Raw genomic sequence first — 20,440 nt, 5'->3', positions numbered from 1 at the left:
AGTCATTAAATACGTAACCCAAACTTTTATCCCCGCAACTTTTGACTTATTTAGGGTACAGAATAAACATCTGAAGGAGTAAAAATAGGACTGTACAAACAACTGCAAATTTAGCATTGCTTATTTTTAAGTGTCAAATTAAACATTGAAATGCAGTTTCTCAGAAATGCAACAATAGCTACTATGCCCTACCTTTTTCCTTAAGCATCCTCTTTTTCCTTCTTTTTTTTTTTTAATGCTGTTGCTACCCAGGTAGAAGTATTGCTTATGTGACTGAATTCTTTAAAATGGCAGGTAATTATACAATGATACTATGCAATCCAGTGAATAAATGCATGAACTCTCCTCTTAAAATTGCTTGAGTTTCAGTTACCATTACTTCTACTAGGAAGTTATTTCAGAAGCTCACTTCTCTGATGGCTACACACAGCCATTTCCAATATCCAACCTACATTTATTCATGGCGAGCTTACAAATCTTGCTCTTGGTACAACTGTGTTTATTTCTTAAAACAACTCTATTTCTTTTCAGTGTTTACCCCTTGAGTCGACAGCAAATTTATTCCCTTCTTTGGCATTATTCTTCTAGTCTGAGCAGGCCAACCTCTCGTATTTTCCCACGGTAAGATAAAAGCTCTGTCGCTCTAATCATTCTGTTGGTCCTTCTCTGCATTTGTTCTGCTTGAAATTCAGATTTGCACAGCGTATTCTGGATGGCAAATTATACGTGTCTTCTAAGGCAGTGTTAATATTCTCTAATACCTGCTGAAAATTCTTCACCTGATACAGACTAGGGCTGCACTGGCATTTTTCAACTCCCAGTTTAGAGAAAGAGCTCCTGCCTCTTTTCTAGTGAGCTTCTTATTTCTGACAGTCCAGTCCTCAAGATCTGCCTGTTTGCTGCTCAGACTCTTCTGTTTTAATTGTCTTATGACTTTACGGGCACTGTAAGCGTAATCAGGAAATTCAACTTTAGGCATCACGGTCACTGTTGAAGATGTAAAATAAACCTGGTCCAAAAGACTGAACCTGAAGAACTTCCAGCCCAGCAGTGAGGTCTGGTGTTGCCTCCTCGCTAGTCAGGTCTTTGACCATCTGACAGCTTGCACACTAATTGTCATCTTCTCTAGTTTAATTGTACTTACCCAGGATGTACTATTTCTAAAATCAGTAAAAGGTATATTTACACAGTTTTCACTCTACAGAACTGTAAGAACAATATATATGAAATGCTGCCCCATATATCTGGGAGGACAAGAGTTCACACCCACTCCTCCCTCCCTGCCCCCATATAACCTTAGTTGACTGATCCAAAAATAGGATAAATGCACAGGAAGGGACCATATAAAGTCTGGTTTTACACTTACTCACCATGATGTAGATCAGAAGTAAACACGTGAAAGTTAAAAACATTATACTGGTATAAAAACAGTGCATGTTAGATGAGGCATAGGTCCATAACAAATCTTAAAAATAATTACAACGATTTCTGTATTTCAGCCATGGAAATAACTGGATTAGCAATATATCTTACTTGTCCTGTCATACGACTCGTGACACGTATGTGCAATTTCAGCTCCAAGCTGCAGGTAATGTCCAGCTTTATCGTCTCTGGAGCCATCTGCTCCAAGGGCAAACATTCCCCCGGCAAAGCAGGTCAAATGGCCCATCTTTCTTTCAAGGTGCCCGTTCTTCCACTCCCCAATGAAGGTCAGTCCTCCGTTGGACTTCCTGATGAGATGCTTTTCTATGGCCTACAAGAAGATTAAGAGAACTTTCAAATACCGTTTCACATGCAAGTTTTACATACTAAGTCTCCTCCAAAGAATAAAGTACTGTTTTCAAAACAAAACTAATTTTCTTCTTTCAAATTCACTTCTGAGTGCTACAGGAACAAACAGCTATAAGAACATGATTTCAATGCACACCAAAGAATACCCTTCCTTTAACAGGCAGTGAGAAGAATGCTCCAGCCACCTTCCAGCTGCTGCTCCATAGCAGCTTTCTGATTGCACGTGGTCAAAGGATGGGTGAGGCTTAGAGCAGCTGTTCACAAAAAACGTTATTTCATAGGTGAGGCAAATGCTGCTTTTTTTTGCACATTTTTACCAATGTATGTGTTGCTTGGGACTTAGAAATGGTATTCTGCTGGTAGTAGGAAGGAGAATAACCGACCTAACTTTCCAAAGTTTGCAAGCTACGTGGAACAACACATTTACTTAAGCCTCTTTCAGAGAGGTTCACAATCCCCACCAACCTACTGCAGTACTTACTATCTTTAGCATTAGACAGTTTTTCTTGTAACTAGAATCTCAGTGCAGTTTGAGTCCTATAATAATAAAGACAATTATCTTCTTTGCCACGGAGACATTATTCCTATCTTCTTTCCAGAAATCTCCCTCGCGCTTCCACACATAACCATCTGATGGGTTCACAACTTCCTTCGAAGTGCAGGACCTGTGACTGGTCACAGCACTCCAAGGCTGATTAGAGTTGAAGGCTTAAAGTGCCGTTAAAAAGGCATTTATTACTCTCCTTGCCATCCACAAGATCTATTACCGAAGTGAATTATTACCCCTCTCCATTACTTTTCTGGTACCTACAACAAGTCACGCCCCAAATGTCCACAACTGTATTTTGCACTCAAACTAGATATGCTGAGAGCACACAGGCAGAGGATGCCGCACAGAACTAAAGCCGTTATCGTGGATGCGGAGGTCATGGCTGCTGCGCACAGTCATCTCCTTGCTAGCTACACCGTGCAAACTACGCACAAAAAATTCTCAACAAGTTTCACAATTTCAGCGTATCACAGCTGTGAATCTACGTACTAGGACATTGAAATGAAGTGTCCTTTACAGTGGAAGACTGCCCTAATGTTACCTAGCACGAAGAGGTCAGGGATATGGAACTTGCTCATACTCGTTACGAAGTATGTGGTGACCTGGGTAAGGTTGCATATGCCATGGATTGGAAATCATGACATCTGAAGAACAGACACTGTCATCTTTCTTCCTCTTAATACCTCCACGTAATGGGATATCACTGCCTACTGTAAGACTTGAGAGTGAGGGTATGGTTGCCTCTTCCACTTCCCCCCCTGTAATAAGCTAAGGGAGTGAAGTGTGGCTGGACAGAGAGCTTCTTTTAGACTGGTGGGTGCCGAGAACATTTCCAACTCCGTGGTATGAGTGGGAAGAATGTGTTTTACAGCCTTTCCTTTCTACTTGCATAAGTGACGCAGAGAGTTTTTGCTCCAAGTTTTGAAAAACAAAGAGTAAGAAGTGTCAGCTATGGAGGAAGACCTACGTTATGGGCAACAACGAAAGAATAGTAAGGGAATGGGCTCTTGAAAATATGTAAAGATTTTTAAATAAAAATTCAAATTGCAATTATGTAAAACAAATCCTACTCACTGACTCTTCCCCCATGTCTTTCAGTGTCAAGTAGGACCCCAGATAAACACAAACCCTGAACCAGAAGGATGTTCCACAATGCATAAATCAGTACGGTTCGTACAAATTCAAATGTACACGGGTGGGTTTAGCTGGGAGAAAGCCGAAGAGGAAACCATCTGATGCTTGCGCTGCAGGTCGTATCACACATGAAGCTGGAGCAGCTCAGCTCTTTCTCCCTCCTACCCACAGTGTGTTTTCATCTGGTCCCAAATTTGCTTTGCTGTGTCTCCATTCAGAGAGAGAGATCTGCCCATACAAAATGTTTGCAAGACTGGGCTTACAGCGAAGAGGACGGAAGGGAAAGTTTATTTCCTCTAATTTTGAAGTGCTCACAGTTTAGGAATCAGAATAAAATATTTCAACAGTAACCACAATGGATGTTTAACATCAACTGCTAAACATTTTTGAACCCACAGGACTCAATAAACTGTATTTTAGACTATTAAAAGTACTCAGCTAATGTTTTGAACTGATAACGTTGACTTTTACAAATCCTGGAAAGCTAAGGAAGTTCAAAAGGACTGGGAAATAGCTGATGCTTTAACAGTATTTTAAAAGGTTAATAGAACAATCATATAAAATGAATGATGTGCTTTCAAAAATAGACGTTTGATTGACAAGGGCACGCCGATATTAGGAACATTAGGAATTTCAGGAATTTCCTTGGTACTGTACAAAATATTAGTCCTTAACAAATTCAAGGCAGCACATATGAAGTAGATTAAAAGCTGGCTTGCTAGAACACAGTTCAAAGTAAAACAAAAAATTGTGAAAAAACCTCATCCCGTGAAGATTCTGCAAAGATACTTCTATTCAATGCTAGGCCGCATTTCTACCAACGATCTGCAAGAAACAAATGCTGAAACAAATTTGCAGATGACACAAAAATTGATGGAGCTATAGATAGTGATAAAGGAAAAGTCAGTTCTGTAAAATCATTCAGAACAGGTGACAAAATGGGGTTTGCCCGAACAATTGTGTTTTAATGGAGATAAGTATAAGGTCACACATTGAGGAATCAGGAATGTAAATCCCAGTAATAGGAAAGCGGTACATCAAAAAGACTATAACCAACTTCAGAGTAAAACCAACTGGAAAGTGGATGACAGCGTGAGGCAAAGGTTAAAAGTGCAAATACAGCTCTTGGCTGGATGAATAGCAGAATACTGACCAGAAATCAGGCGATGACATACTGGAAGAACCATTACATTCTTGTCTCCATACTGAAGACACTGGAAAGTACTTAGGAAAAAGCTTAAGAAATAATTCAAAATCTGTTTTATATTGTGAGACTGAAGAAAAGAACGCATTTCTCCTTCAGGAGAGAATGGCTAGCGTACCTTTGTTAGTAACCAGCTACACAATGCAGATAACCCTTTAAAACAACGTAGGGAAGGAAAAAGTTCAAGTAGCCGAAAGCCAAATCTAATCAAATTCAGGTCAGGAATGAGACATATTACAGCTTCAAAGCAATTCTGGACTAGAACTTTCACTATATATCTTTTAAAATGTGAATTTTTAGAACTCCAAGAACAGGCATTTTGCTTTAGGAGACCGCACTAAAACTAAGCTTTAAAAGCTCGTGTTGAAAGAAAACACGGCATGCACAGAGCATGGAACAACTTAGGTGCCACGCACATATCTGCGCTTGGACAAGACTACACCGTCCCGGCTGCTGTTGGTACCACAGCTAACTTGACTAAAACTAGCTTAGTTTCTCCGTGTCTTAACTGTAGCATAGGCACGTTGGCATATATGGGCACGACGAGCCTGATGAAAGAGGATGCCTGGGGATGGGGAAACGAAGAAAGTAAGAGCTGGGCGGCATGAAGCTCAGAGCCACCACAAAAAGGTCCCCACCCCAAATCCCACCGAACTTGGGCAAGCACGACTTGGGATCTGCGAGAGGGAGCAAGACCATATCACAGGAGAACCGTAGAGCAAGGAATAGGCATGAACTACATTTTACAAGATAAATATAACATCTAAATGTTTGAGAAAATAAAACGATTCAGGACTTCAGCTCCTAGAGTGATTCTGAACTCCGGAGAAAAGTGACTTGGTCGTTCTGCACACACCTTAGGGCTGTTAGATCTCTTTCTAATAAACTATAGGTTGGGCTTTTACATTACACCATTTTGGACAAGTGGATTATTTTTAGCATAATAATCCGCATCAGATGTATTCCACAATAATACTTTTTAAACTACTCAGAGTGAAAGCTAGTATTATTCATCACTTCATTTCTTAAAACTTACATAATAAAACAAGTCCTGTTGTGTTTTTTTGGTTTGTTTGTTGGTGGTGGTGGTGTTTTTTGTTTTTTTTTTTTTTTATAAGTATTAAAGATGGTTTTAAGTTTCACTATATTGGAAAACTCAATGAATTATAATCACCTCAATTGCATCGTCGTACATTTTCCTTGCCTCCGTGTCCATCTTGTCTGACATAAGCCAGGCTTTCAATAAATATTCATAAAAACTGTCTCCCAGCCCGCCCACGGATGTGTGATCTGTAGGAGGGAAAGAGGAAAAAAAAAAAAAGTTGAAGTTGTTATATAATAGCACCTTAAATTTATTCAAAATATAAACTTACATTTTTAAGGTCTACTGTTGCAGAATTATCAATATTTTATGCCTGTTTAGCAGGACGAAGCTGCACCGTATCCCCTCTCCCCTCCGAACTTGCTTCATAGGCGTGGAACCTGCCGTATGTGTTCACTATTTGTCATTCTGCACAGGCCATCCCTCATGTCAGAAATGTAATTTAACCCCTGGTTTTACCTCATTCCACAGAACCTGCGGAACTGTTTTGCTGCTAGGGTTTGGGTTTTTTTTTCATTTTTTTTTTTAATATATGTTAAAAAGTATATATAAAAAACCATACGATCTCTGTATCCAGGATGCAAGCAGGTCATGGGGCTGGCTATGAACTGCCATGAACTACACAGAATCCAATCTTTCAGGAGATTTTAATTTCCAACAAGGTAGTTACTTAACAGACTAATGAATTTCTCAAAGTAAATGATCTCATTTAAATTATTTCAAAATAATTTGAAGTTATTAATTGAAATCGAATTATTATCCCGTCAAAAGGCAGGCAAATTGCCTTTGCAGTGTCCAACACATGCCCTGCTCTGTTCCACCGTGCCCGAGCAGCCGTGCAGAGCCACGTGCCACAGGGTAAGGCTGCTTGACTATTAGAACCCGCCACCACGTAAACTGGACCTCCTAACACACGCACTTCTGTTTTGTTACTTTTTTTTTTTTTTTTTTTTATCCCTTGCAGAGGTTGCCTTTCACAAGCAGAGCCATCGCGCTGACAGATCACATGAGAACTACCTACGTTTCCCTTTGGGTGAGCTATCATACATCCCCACAAAAAGCCTAGTGATGGTCTGACTCGGTCGCGGAGCTCCTGTTCCAGCCGCGGGAAGCGCTCCCTCAGTACACCCTTCATTCAAAAAGCAGTACACACTATGAGACTTAGTAAGTGACTCCAACCAGAACAGCACGTAATCTTTTCCTTCCCAACGCTACAGCCCCCAAAACGCTGGCACCAGAACAGTCTCAGTCTGCTGAAGCTAGGCAAAGGTAACTTTTAAGACCAACTTTGTCACCATGCCAGAAAGCCACTGCCCTAAGCATGGCTGTTATAGTCATGCAAGTTCCCTTCGACTGGGTGGAAAAAAAGAAAAGATACGATACTTCGTTTTCCAAAGTACATCAAAGAAGTGTTATTATTCACAGCCTTTCTGGGATAAAGGTGTAAAAGAGAGGTTGGAGCTCTCCTTCTGTTCCTTCTTCCTCCAAGCACGGTCCTGTCCCATCATGTCTGCTTGTCTCTGAAGGTGTGAGTAGGAGGTGGATGCTTCTCTCCTAACTCTTCTAGCTGCCTCCTGACTCCTCTGCTACTTACCAGCGGATTTCTAAACAGAGGAAGGAGCCATTGTAGCTTTGCCACTTGGTTTCAGGTTGTGAATGTGGAGCAAATTACTTCACGTCCTTCTCTTGTATCTCAGTATCTCCTCGACAGCCTTTTCACACCCAGCTACTCAGTGATTTAACTACAAACAATGAGTTTTCATAAGCTTTCTAGCTCGGAGCTGCAAGACGGCATTCAGGTCAGGAGTCACTTTCTTCTGCAAGTGCCAGGGCTGGTAATTACTCCTTCAATGCACCATTACATTCTCAAGTAGAAACAAGAACTAAGGGTCTGTGGTTTTCAGAAAAAAATAAACAAACCGTCCCAAGACTTCAAAGTTACGACTCATGTCAGCACTACTCGGGGACTGTCTTCATGAGATACGGTTTAAAACTACTGCTGTTAAGCTGCTGCTGGGTTTCTTTCACAGATGCACTCAGTCCCCAGGCAGGACAGGGCTGCTGAACCCTCAGCAGGGTTCATCTTGTAGCAGCTCCAGCTGGGTGCAGGGCAGGAAAGAGCAGGAAGATGAGTGGAAAAGGTTTATCTCCTGAACAGGGAAATCCATGTTCCAGGTGAGCTTCCAAAGTCAATCATCAGAAACACACCCCATTTCACATCTGCTTCTTCAGGCAGTCATTTGGGAACTGTCTGTCTCTCTCCTGTCAGCAGCTCTTCTCCTCCACATTGCTTCTTGTCTTCAGGGAAAGTACAGGGAACGCAGGAACCAGTAGCATCGGGACACACCGGACTCAGAGCCATCCCCCGACAGCCTTTTTTGCACCTTCTTCATGCGTTCAGAGCTGTGCAAGCCTCTCGGATACAGGTCCTCCTCCCACTCGGCAAGCGGGAAGCAAACGTGGTAAGGCTGGGGGCTTCCGAGGGCCTCGCAGCTCCCACCGGCAGGGTTTTCTTTACTCCCGTTTCGCATACCTCGCTCCGGATCTCAACTGCTAGGAGTTTTCAAGGCTCCTCTCTCATCAAGCAGTGGGCTCCTCCCCTCTCCAGCTGATGCCTTTCGCAGCTGGACCGGAGGGCAGACCTGCCGGACAGGGCAAACTGATTCTGCTCCTGCTCTTCAGCAGCAGGAAAGGGACAGATGAAACGTTTCTGGTGGTCACACGTGATGAGACCTCGCAGACAGGTATCTTTCACGCAGACGGGAAGCAATACTTGGAGGGAGCCGACTGCGTCGATACAGCTGTCTTTATTGCCCTTACCCCTCCCCAGCTGCAAAAATAGCCGAAAGAGGTGGAAGCGAAAAGGAGGCCACCGCAGCAGCTGAACCGAGCTTTCAGCACAGCAAGTTCTCCAACTTCTACAGCTGCATTCACTGCACCCTAGGCAAGATCATCTTCAAGTCTTCTGCTAGTGTCAGACGGTGTTGCTAAAGCGGAATTTGCTGCGTTTTGTGTAAGGGCTATAACTAGAAACGGCTGAAAATTAAAATACTTTTTGTGACTGATTGCAGTACTTTGACAACTTGCTCTCACCTAGAGTGGAAATGCTAAAGAAATACTTTTCAAGCTTCCTTAGCAAATATACAGCTGGTGAAAACTGTACATTTGGGTCATCACATATCATTCTCTCCTATAAACAAAGCTCCCTCCCCAAACTTATCATCAGAAGGTCCACGGTGGTTATCACTGTCTCCTGCTATTTGAGCTACAGCTCAAATGGATTCAGAGATTTAACTCAGCTCAACTCAAAACACTTTGCTCATAAAAATGCTTTGCCTGTAAAATCTTTTAAAGTTTTTCAATCAGCCCTAACCTTGCATGTCAATCCAGAGTAGTAAAAAGGAACAACTCGGGATTTGAATAACTGAGTTTACAATAGCGTCTTGGCACTGGGCACTCTTCAGCAGACAGCCGTGAAGGTAAGTATTATGTTTAAAATGTCTATAAGTATTTTGCAAATTTAAAAACGGATTTAATTTTTCACATAGTTGATCTACAAGAATTATTTAATTGCCTCTATGTCATTTAAAGGTTTTTAGTGTGAAGAAGTGTTTCACAGTGAAATCCTGAAGTAGAAGGCTTTCCAGATTAAGACAAATATAGCAAAGAGAACAGAAGTATGAGGGCATATCAAATATGGCAGAAGCCACATATTCTGTTCAATGGCATGTATACATTTTTAGAACATTCATTCCTTCCAATCAAGACAAATTAAGATATTTTCTTCATTCCCCATTTTTCAAATGGAGGCCCAGATGACTGGGCAAACATAAAAGGATTCCAGTCAAGGATTCCTTGGGATGTCTTATTTGATACTAAAAGACATAGTAGCTGCAGTTGCAAAGAACACCTTCAACTATTGCAACCAAAAGCAATTACAAAAAGCCCTCTATTTTTTAATATTATTTCTGGTTTGTCACACACCTGAAAGCCCGTTGTGTGCAAACCTGTGCCGTCAGCCTGTTTGCAGGCTCCCTCCTTGCCAGAAAGAGCCAAATAAAATCTTAATAGAAAGACAATGATATTTACAGTTCATAGCAACATTTTTGTTCAGATACTTCAAAAGATTTACATCCTGTTAAATATTGGCATTTTTCTTCTTAATAAACAGCATGCAACTGAAACAAACCCAAACAATTTCACAGCAATATTTTAATGAGTTTTTAATTTATTGATAAAAGAAGATCTATATATTTAGTCAAATATTGCATCTCAGCGACTATTCCAAAAATCACATCCGTCTCTTTCCCACAGACCGAGAGGAAGACCTCCTTTTAAATTCTCACACCATCATTAGCTAATATTTCTGAAGCTAGTTTCGCTCCAGATGATCCTGTTCCTATCAGCAAGCCATTAGCTCGCTGCTGAAACAGGCTCCTCTGACGAGAACCAGGACAATTATTTCACAGCGCACCGCAGAACGCGCAGCAAGGAGCGTACGTGCTCTCTGACCGAAATGACAACGAATCCCGGCGTGAGATAGGAGGGAGAATCTGTGGCTCTCTGGTGATTTGTTCTCTGTAAGTGAAATTATTTACAAACCTGGGGAGACAAATAAACTCGGTTTTCCTCAGCTAGCTCTCCAGGGCGTAGGCAGCAGCGTTCCCCCTCCTCAATTACAGGCACTGGGACACATCTGGCTCTTCGTCCTCTCCAGGACTAATTTGTTGGGGATGGTAGCAGATAATAGGGATACTAGGCATTCACCTAGCTCATTCTCCTCTCTCGTACCCAGATCTACCCAAGGGCTGTAAATAGCTTCCTCCACAGCAAGGCGGTTTCTGAACGAGTGGCAGTGTTCCCCAGAAGCCGGCCCTGGCAGCGGCCTGCAAGTTACAGCCATGCGCTCCTTCCTTCTGTTTACAGGCAAAGTTGGGTTCAGTGAGCAACAAAGTACTTCCCACAACAACTGAAAGCCCCCTAAAGATAACACTAATAACAAAACCTGCTCTAACGAAGGCCCACCTGCTCTCCAGAGCAAACTTAAGATGTGCAAATTATTTTTAAGCAGATGGATTGAAGCAGTTAACGGCAGCTTAATGAGGCAAATTAAAAACAATTCATGATTTGCTAAACCCTCTCTGCTTTGGGCCTTAATTGTTCAATTGCCATTTCTTGGCAACGAGCGGGAATAAAGAAAGGAGCCGGGCGGTGTTGCGAAGCGTCGGCCAGAACGGGTGCTGTGGGTCGGCGCCTGAGGCCGAGGCCTGCTCAGCCATCAGCGGTGAGCCCCTGCCCCTTCCCGCCCCGGCGCGCCGCCGCCGCCCGTCCTCCCTGCGCGGCCGCGCAGCTTCGGCGTCGTTTGCCACACGCGGGACGAAAAAGATGAAATGAAACGCTGAACAGAAGGATGTTTGGCACGCACAGGCTGCCGTGCTGACAAGCGGCGCGGTGAGATAGCATTCTAGCAGTACGCAAGCACAAGCAGGAGATGAGGATCAACTATGCCAATAGTATTTTTAATTCACGAATTTGCAACTATAACAGTGATTTACTATTTTAAAGCACAGACGGCTAGAGAACAACCAAGCAAAGAGTTAGAAATCCGGCAATATGTTGAAGAAAGTCCAGTCTTAGAAGTGGAATTGTTAGTTATGACGCTAAGTAAGGGAAAGCTAACTTAACCCTGCCGACAGTGCCATAGCCAGCAGGCTGGGAACAACACGATGAACAAACTACCGATTCATTGCAACCAGAAGAAGAGTAGTGCAGAACTACTTTGCAAGAAAAGAACCAAGTAGTAAAAGGGGAGGCCGGTTTTCCTTAAGGATCACAAACGCTGTACCTTTGACAAAGTGCTATGTAATACGTCAGGAAAGGAGTTCAAGAGTGGAAAAGGTAAGTGACTGCGAGGGAGCAGTGAAGTGATTATTGATTATTAATTATTAATTATGTTAATTATTAATTAAGCTAATATTAACTTCCATTAAGAAATCCACACACCCCATCACCATTAGTTGTTCTGGGTACCAACTGGCCTCACGCTGCAGGAGCCCTCTTTCTCTTTGTAGGAAACTTTTAAAGAATTGCTTTTCTGTTTGTCTTCAGAGTGGCTCTGATTAAATTTCAGTTCAATCTTTACTTCATGTAGTTGGCCTTAGTGCCCCTCAGCTGCTCTAAATAGGTGCAAGCTCCCTTTCTAATCCTTTAATCCAGAAAGCTGAGGCCCTGGAAATTGCAGCTGCGGCAATTCACAGTGGAAATTCAACCTAAGGATGCCATAAGCCATAGTGGATGGCTTAAAAGTGCAAACACTTGTAAATTAACTGCAGCAGAGGCAGCCCTGATAAAAGGAGGTGGAGGTGCAATTTTTAGTCAGCTATGAATCATTTATCACTAAGGAACACGTTACCAGCATGAGAATTTTTCTGACAACACGCAGGTTGTCACATAACAGAGCTACGTTCAAAGCACGGTTCGGGCTGCAAAGCCAAGCATTTGTAAGTTAGGAGACAGCCGAACAGACATCGCTTCCCATTCTACTGCTGGTGCCACCACAGATTCAAGCAAGAAGAGAAACCCAGCTCGGCTCCTGCAACCTGGGGAGGTGTGATCGCACCTGCTCAGCACCAGAGGACAGAGCAGCTGAACCCTAAGTACTCCATATGGACAAAGCAGACGTGAATATTTTTCAAAGGCTTGGAAAAATACGGATGGTTTTCTCCTCAAGCAGTCCTGAAGCAAATAATTCTCACAGTGTAAAATACCTAAGACATGATGGTTTTTGAGTTTCTTAACTGTACGCTTAGCAAAACCAAACTTTAATCTGGGTAGAACCACATTCCACCTCTACCTTCACTTAGAAATGGCTGATGCATTTTTGTCAAAGCTGTTTAAAAAAAAAACCAAACAAAACAACAAAACAGCTTGAGGCAGACAGAATATTCCAGTTGGAAGAGCTGAAGTTTGGCAGCTACAAGAAACTGAAAACACAATCACTTAATGGAAAGTGTGGAGCAATCTGAACTGCAAGTGCTACCAGTTTCTTATATAATAAAATTGAGCAAAATGACATCCTAGAACTGTAGTGATTATCAAACTAAAGATTAAAATTCTCAAACTTGCACAACTCAAGTGTGTGCAAAGACAATACAAATAATTTGAAGCAGACCAGCAAGTACAACTAGCCCAACTAATACACGTACTTAGGTAACTCATGTTGTTAGAATCAAAACACGTCTTCAAATTGAATGTGGTTTATGATTCTGTAATGTCAAAGGAGTATCCTAATTTGATACCTTACAACAGGCTCGCCTTTCACACTCAGGAGTTTGCAGCTGGAACAAATATTTTCCTTTCTGTATTCAAACTTTCCTGTTATTATATTAAACCATTCCTGTTATTATTTATAATTCCGGAAAGATTTAGGCCATCTCTCAGAAGACACGTTCACGAATTACAGACCAATCAACTAAATACGTCAAGTCCACGTGCGAAAATTAGACACACATTAGACCTTTATGGTGGTGCTTTTGCTGAAAAGTAAAGTGGCCTTTTGTCACCTGAAGTTGTCTTTTCCAAATGATTATGCTCCGAGTCCCCCGAACGAAGCACGCCTGCCTCTCTGCCACGTCTGGAGTCAGCGTAAATCCCACCTGCGCCGGCAGCTTTAACTGAGCTGCTGGAATCTGCAGTGGATTGATGGGAAGGCAGGTCCAGGTTCACCTCTGACAACTTTCTTAACCTGACAAGGTGGCTGTGAAAAAAGAGCTAAGGGGTGGTAACACCTTCTGCTACAACCCACACCGCTGTAGGTACGTGCCCACAACCCAGAGTCCCTTTTGAATAGGAGTTTCTACATAGGGAGATTGACAAACTCTTAATGTCATTACAACCCTTAGTTTATTCACCGTAGTCTTCCTATGAGATCTCAGCTCTCCTCTTATAGATTAAAAACAAGAAAATGGGAGAGAGAAAACCTTTATTAAATTAAATCGAGCCCAACATCCATCTATGCAAAATAAGCTGGCAAAACCACCGTCAACAACTTCACCCTCTCCCTTCAAGTTGTATCAAGACCATAGCAGTTTACATACATATGTACGTGTGTGTGTGTATATATATATATATATATATATATATAAAAAACATGTGAATGCTGACAGTCAAAAGAGATTCAAAGAAGCAACGAAAGACAGTCCCTGTTTTTGATGTACTTATGGATTACACCACATGCAATACAAATCCAGGTTACTCTGCATGCTTCTTTCTCCTGCACTTGTGTCTATATATCTCTTCTTTTTCTTCTTCTGACAGATGCCTGAAATTGCAGACACAGCTAGCCGAAGTGTTGGTCACCACAGGCGCTAGGAAATTGTGCCGATTTTAAGACTTACTCAGCCCATGCTCTAGGACTGAGACTGAGCTACCACACCCTACATTTGGGCTGCATTCATCACCATCCCTCTCCTCGTTTTGACCATATAGGCCAAAAAGTGCCACAGTGTGATCTGCAATCAAAGATCAGCTGCGTCTTCACACAGATCTCCAAAGCGAGATGGTATTTTACCTTGCTGCTACAGGACAGTCCAGCTCCCAGTGGAACTTCATGATTGAATGAACCCACCAGGAAGATACATTCAACGTCCACTGAACAACGCTACCGACCCTCTTCCCTCAGTGTCGCCAAACTGGAAGTGTTTCTCATGTGGCCACCAGAAGGTACATCTCTACACATAAATCAGAACATGAAGTCTCACATACTGAAGAGAGAATGAAGAGAAACGGACTATTGTATGTCATCTGAAATCTATTAGTGGTCTGAAGAATGTCACTATAAACAGTTGGTGCACAGCCTCCAACAAATAAGTGATACAGAAGGAATAAACTAAAAACAAGTAACTGCCATAAGGCTGTAACAAGTTTGTAATTGGACTCTGATGGGCTTCCCTTATAGGAAATGAGTAAGTCAAGAACAGTTCGAAAATACGGTTTAGGTATATAGAGACCCTAGTACAAAAATCAATTATTAAGGAAGTAACGAGATTCCACAGGAGCTCAAACTTTAAAAACTCACAGAGCATGTGTCAAAGGATACCTTTTTAGTCCCCAATCATTTTAAGTTAGCTGTCTTCAAAGCCAAGAATTTAAACTCCCAATAACATCAGGCAGCACCCTAAGACATGCTGGACTCTGTTAATACAGATAAATTTACTGAACTTACAGTCAGGAAGATAAATGTTAAAGCTGTTGCGGGACAGATTTCAAATTCTAGATATTGATGCACTCCTCACCAAGATCATGCTCAAAAAGTACAGTCTGGTAGTGCAACAAAATAAAATACTAATCTCTTTCCACAGCAACGTGTGCAAGCGCTTTCAAAACCCAGTTACACCATATCCAAATCGTACCTTCAGGAATTATTTATAGACACTCCTTTTCAAATGCATAATTCATATGCACGTTTAACCTTCCAATAACACCAGAATCTTTAACGCACTAAACAAAGCTTTGATTTGTTTAGCTTTTTCAGCATCTTGCTCAACAGACCAGCAAAACGTCTTAACCTTGCAGACTTATAAAAGCATATTCCCTGTAACGCGCGGCTCTGCTGCATCTCATTAAAACAAAGTTTTAACAGATTAACTTGCTCTTGGCTTCTAATGAATAATCACATTTGAATGCAGCCTCTTCTTGGAACACAGTTAATTGCATTTGTACACGATTGTAAAGCAAAAGGGCAAGGGGAATTCCCCATCAGAGATTACATAAATTATTTTATATTCAAAACACATGCGTGCTCCTAAATACAGAACAAGACAGAATATTTTGGAGGCAAAAATTACGGACACCCGCCAACAGAGCAAAGAAAATTAAACAGCAGAGAACCACCCCCACCTCCTCATCTGCAACTGATACAGGCGTGCCTAATGCTGGAAGTCTAGAAATCATGTTGTATTTTCATTTGCTCGTAATGTACTCAACTGAAAGCAGATTTGAAATAAAAACCCCCGCCCCAATAAATGCCTGCACCAACCCCCAAACTACCCATCACATAGATCACAAATCTCCAGTTCTATAACTGACGTTCCGACCACAAATCAAAAAAGAAATCTACTTGCTGAATCAAATAAATGTGCGAAGATGAAGTCAGGTTGGGAACTACTTCTACAACTATTTTCACAAGAAATAAAATTAATTGTTTTAATCCTGCACCATTTCTATTCATGAGAGAGAAAATCTTTTCCTTAAGCCAAAGGAGAAAAAAAATCACCCAAGAATTAAAGCATTATAAACTACTACCCACAAGTCCAAATTGAAGGCAATTATCTGAAAAGTTTTGGAAAATACTTTTTGGAAAATACTTTTTGGAAAATACTTTTTGGAAAATACTTTTTGGAAAATACTTTTTGGAAAATACTTTTTGGAAAATACTTTTTGGAAAATACTTTTTGGAAAATACTTTTTGGAAAATACTTTTTGGAAAATACTTTTTGGAAAATACTTTTTGGAAAATACTTTTTGGAAAATACTTTTTGGAAAATACTTTTTGGAAAATACTTTTTGGAAAATACAGGCCTACATGACACAATTCCCTTCGCCTCCGTTTAGCTTAGGGATGTTTTGCCAGGACTTGACGTTACATTTCACCATTAGATTCCTCGTGGCTCTTGGCATTGCTGGTTTCTCAGTGCTGTCTATAGCATGGAGGGGTATTAACAGACATAATTTAAGAGACTACTGCTAAACCGGGCTCCTAGTAAATAAACAACCAGTGTAAGGGTGGGGGCGAGAAAATGCAAAGTGCTTCCATAGTTAGAGGAGAACACTAGCAGCTTGAGCTGGCAAAGACAGGGATTTTCCAACACTAGCATCTTCCTCCCTACCCATAACTAGACTATCAACCTGTTAATTTATGCTACAACTCTATTTTTTTTATCTGATATATTTATCTGCAATATTTCTTTCATCTTTTGAAAGACCACTTCATTCTTCAGTATTATTCACCTCACCTTGCAATCTGCAGGGGTTTTAATCTTCCAGAGGTGGGCGTAAAGACTAAGAGAAAGGGTTTCTTGCTTAATTTTAACAGTAAAAGTCCTGATAACAGACATTCAGATAGTGATTTATTCATCAATCTCTGCGGCACCTTTGAAAGTTTGCATTCAAGAGAGCCACTCTTCCTACATATCAGGCAGAGCTGGCAGTGCCAGGACAGGATCCTTCAGCTGGCACGCTGATTATTCTCAGTATTAGTGGGGATATGCACAATATGAGAGCACCTTCTTCATCAAGTCATCTGGGTAAGGACGATTCAGGATAAAAGAAATACCAAATGACAAGGCAATTGGTAAATTAAACGCACAGACATTAATGAGCGAGTGGTAACAGACAATAACACAGACCAGAACCCTTCAGCTACTGATCGATGGGCCGTTGAAGGAACCGCTCAGCCACAGCCTCCAAGAGCCAACCTGAAATTTGGCACTGATGAGAAGCGGGGGGAACGTGGTTGTCATGAGCATGAGGTGTTTGAGGGGAGTTGCAGGACTGTGCAAAAGGTATTTATGGGACAGCAGAAAGGGCCTGTGGCTTTAGATAAAACTTACTATGGGCTATTTAGGGCCAAAGGGAGGGAAAGGGAAGGATCAGGGTGGATTGGGGAGGAACGAGCAAAGGAAAAATGGAGAGGATGTGGGTTAAAAGGGCCTGGTCCCATCTAAACGGGCTGCCGATCAACACACTCGTCTGCCTGAGCCCTGCACCCTACCAGCACAGTCTGCCTTGCCTTCTTACTAAATCCTTTATTTTTTTGTGTGTAATCCCACTCGCTATCCTACGTGTGAGCGCTGCAAGGTGTACACATCGGCAGCTGGAGAAGAGGCCACGGGTCGCAGAGCCTGCAGGTCTAGGTGCCAGCACCTGGAGAGACTGGCATGCATGTTGCAAGGTCAGAGTGCCAGCAACTGGCGGGACTGGGATGCATCTTGCAAGGTCAGAGTGCCAGCAACTGGCGGGACTGGGATGCATCTTGCAAGGTCAGAGTGCCAGCAACTGGAGAAAGGGGCTGCAGGTCACAGGGGCCAGCAGGCCTGGGTGGCAGTGGCTGGAAGACCTGCGTATGTTTGTCCTTCCCAGTGAATTCAATCCTGAGTGCACGGGGAATTCATTAGCAAACGTCAAGCTGGACGAGCTGGTGCGTAGCAGGAGACCTGCATCTGAAAAGGCCCAAGCTCCGAGCCGATGGCTGCATACAGGGCTCAGGGTTCAAGCACGGGTATTAGGTAGACTGAGAGCCTTTGCTGATACCTAAAGGATCCGTGAGGGTGACAGCGAAGAGCATGCGAGTGCGTGCATCTATTTGACAGTGAACCTCAGGAGGAGGAGCAAGCCCTGAGTACCTGTACTCATGCTTTACGTGAGCTGTGGCAGCACTACGTGTGGGTGCTACAAAGGCAGTGCTGTCGGTGGCGGCCTGCATGGGCAGCTGCGTTAGCGTCCTTGTAGTGCATGTGTGCACCTCTCTAGGATACGTCCTCAGCCTCGCTACCGGCCAAACCTGCAACCGGGAACGGCAGCAGCCACAGCCATCAGGGTGGGATGGAGAGACCTCTGCCTGCCTGGGCTTCAACAGCTGGGAAGGAGGAATCCCAGGTCTTGGAGTCTGCTGGATGCAGCGGCTTTCTTAACATCTTTAACAAAGTGCATTACAAACATCTAGGTCAAATTTATTTTCAATTTTCCTTTAAATACTGACAAATAAATAGAGAGAGATGGTGCTATGTATTTGATACAATGTTATATCACAAATGAAAAAAGATAGGGTATATTACTCATGGTTTGTCTGCTACCTGCAAGAATTTAAATGAAGCAGTTAATTACCTAGATCAGCCCAAGAGCATTAGACTAAAACCAGCTGTACGGGCAAGCGTACAAATTTAGGAATATTCGCCCAATATTTGCACTGATTTAATGACAGTACTTTAAAATTGTTTCTATTGCTTTTCCTACATGTGAAAATTGCACCATTTTAAGTGTAAATCTAATCCAATTAAATTAAATCCACAGATGCCTTCTCTAAATAGTATTGTAAAATTAAAAGTGTTTGGTTTGGTTCAATTTAAGCATTTACTATTGAAAATGAAAGACCACCTGAAGAAACTGAAATATGCACGTGCCCAAAGGCATTTGCTTTGGATTATTTAAAGGCTCGTCTACAGCACAAAGTGTAGAAAGAGAGGACATAAATTTCTCCCGTTCAGCCGCCCTGTTTGTGCCCCTGCTTACTCCGTAGTAGCAGATGCAGGGAACTGCAAGAACGCGAGGCCATCACCTCAAGGTGCTGAAGGCAGTCAGTGTGTGTAACAAGGCAGGCTAAATACCAGTAAGAATCCTCTTATTTGTCTTCAGAGGATAGTAATCACTCTGTACATGAAAAATAGCATTTAAATTTAGCGCTTTAAACACACATACGCGGACCAATATCACATTGTTGGCGAGTCCTTGTGAACCGTGGTGACAGAGTACCCCTCATCGGGCTTTTAACTTAGTCCACTTGCAAATCTGACTAAAAGGGCTTGGTTTTGGTAAACGTGAACAAAGCACAGCGCAACCGATTGCAGTCCGAATGTTCATCACGTCAGCATTCAGCAATGGTAATTTCAGTATCTGCTACCACATGCCCAATAGCCACGCTCAGCTCCTGCGCCGTAAATTCACGTACTAGCTTACGTTACAGTAACCTGTTGATGGGCTCGCACTATCGGTAAGGTGTCCGCAACACAGAAGGCTAACACAGAATAGATATCTCTGGTTATTTTCTTGCGTATGGAAGCCACATACAGTCTAAAAACCAGTTTTAGTTAAACTGACACAACTTTCTTGCGTAGCCGACCCAGGTAACTCCAAAGGCAGCCCAACTGCAGGACTTGAAGATGCGACGCCAGAGCGATCCGAGTTCCCCTTCAGTAACATTACTACTTCCAAGAGATGTTGGAACCAGATGAAACGCAATAATTTGTTCTCGATATTGACAAGTAGACAGGAAGAATGCCCAATTTACAGAAACGTGCAAACACGAGCGGCGTGTCTGACTTGGCAATAACATGCAGATCGGCATTTTCTTTGTTATGGCTGTTCTAGTTGGTATTCTCATCTAGCCAGTTTGCAAATGCAAACAGGAATTAAATTTTCTCAACATCTTTTCATTTTTTTAAAAAATCATTTTTGTTCAGTACAAATTCATTTCCATAATTCTGAAATCTCTTGCTTTTAATCAAAGTTCTAGTCATTATATCTGCTTAGGAGGCCTCTCTAGAAAGCCCTGTCACTGTTTTTGAAAATAATCGAAATTCCAAGTTCTGATGCTTCCACCACACCAACCGCTCACCGAGTGAAACGAAAAGCTAACAAGGCTAACTGCAGGTTAATGTAAGAGGTTAGAATATGCTTCTTGCGAGCTATTTTCCTTTCAGTCTTACAGAAACTGAAACCCCAGGGCAAAAGTACTGTAAATCACTTGTTCCTACTGGACCTTAGTCCATAAGTAAAAATTGAATCTGTCAATGCTCCTGTGGGCATTATAGCTCTGCCTTCTAGCAAAAGCCCCAGTAAGCTGACAAATCCTGAGCTGAACCCATTATAAAGCTGTCTGTCATGC

The 20,440-nt window shown here is 42.2% G+C and overlaps 1 protein-coding gene across 2 annotated transcripts in view; it reads right to left on the bottom strand.

The window, feature by feature from the left end:
- Positions 1 to 20,440, bottom strand: part of MAN1A2 (mannosidase alpha class 1A member 2) — a 139,599-nt gene that overhangs the window by 21,321 nt on the left and 97,838 nt on the right. For both annotated transcript variants that reach the window (XR_015704951.1, XM_009460543.2), the window contains exons 9-10: positions 5,854 to 5,969; positions 1,534 to 1,753 (exon numbers count right to left, since the gene is read on the bottom strand). Coding sequence is in view for 1 of the 2 variants with exons in the window: in XM_009460543.2 (XP_009458818.2) it covers positions 1,534 to 1,753; positions 5,854 to 5,969 (336 nt within the window). In the remaining variant the exon portion in view is untranslated. The remainder of the gene's footprint in view (positions 1 to 1,533; positions 1,754 to 5,853; positions 5,970 to 20,440) is intronic.

The sequence above is a fragment of the Nipponia nippon genome, unplaced genomic scaffold (assembly GCF_047370975.1).
Source record: "Nipponia nippon isolate SJK-2023a ecotype South Korea unplaced genomic scaffold, ASM4737097v1 scaffold_2, whole genome shotgun sequence".
Taxonomy (NCBI): domain Eukaryota; kingdom Metazoa; phylum Chordata; class Aves; order Pelecaniformes; family Threskiornithidae; genus Nipponia; species Nipponia nippon.
This window is presented reverse-complemented; position numbering and strand designations above follow the sequence as displayed.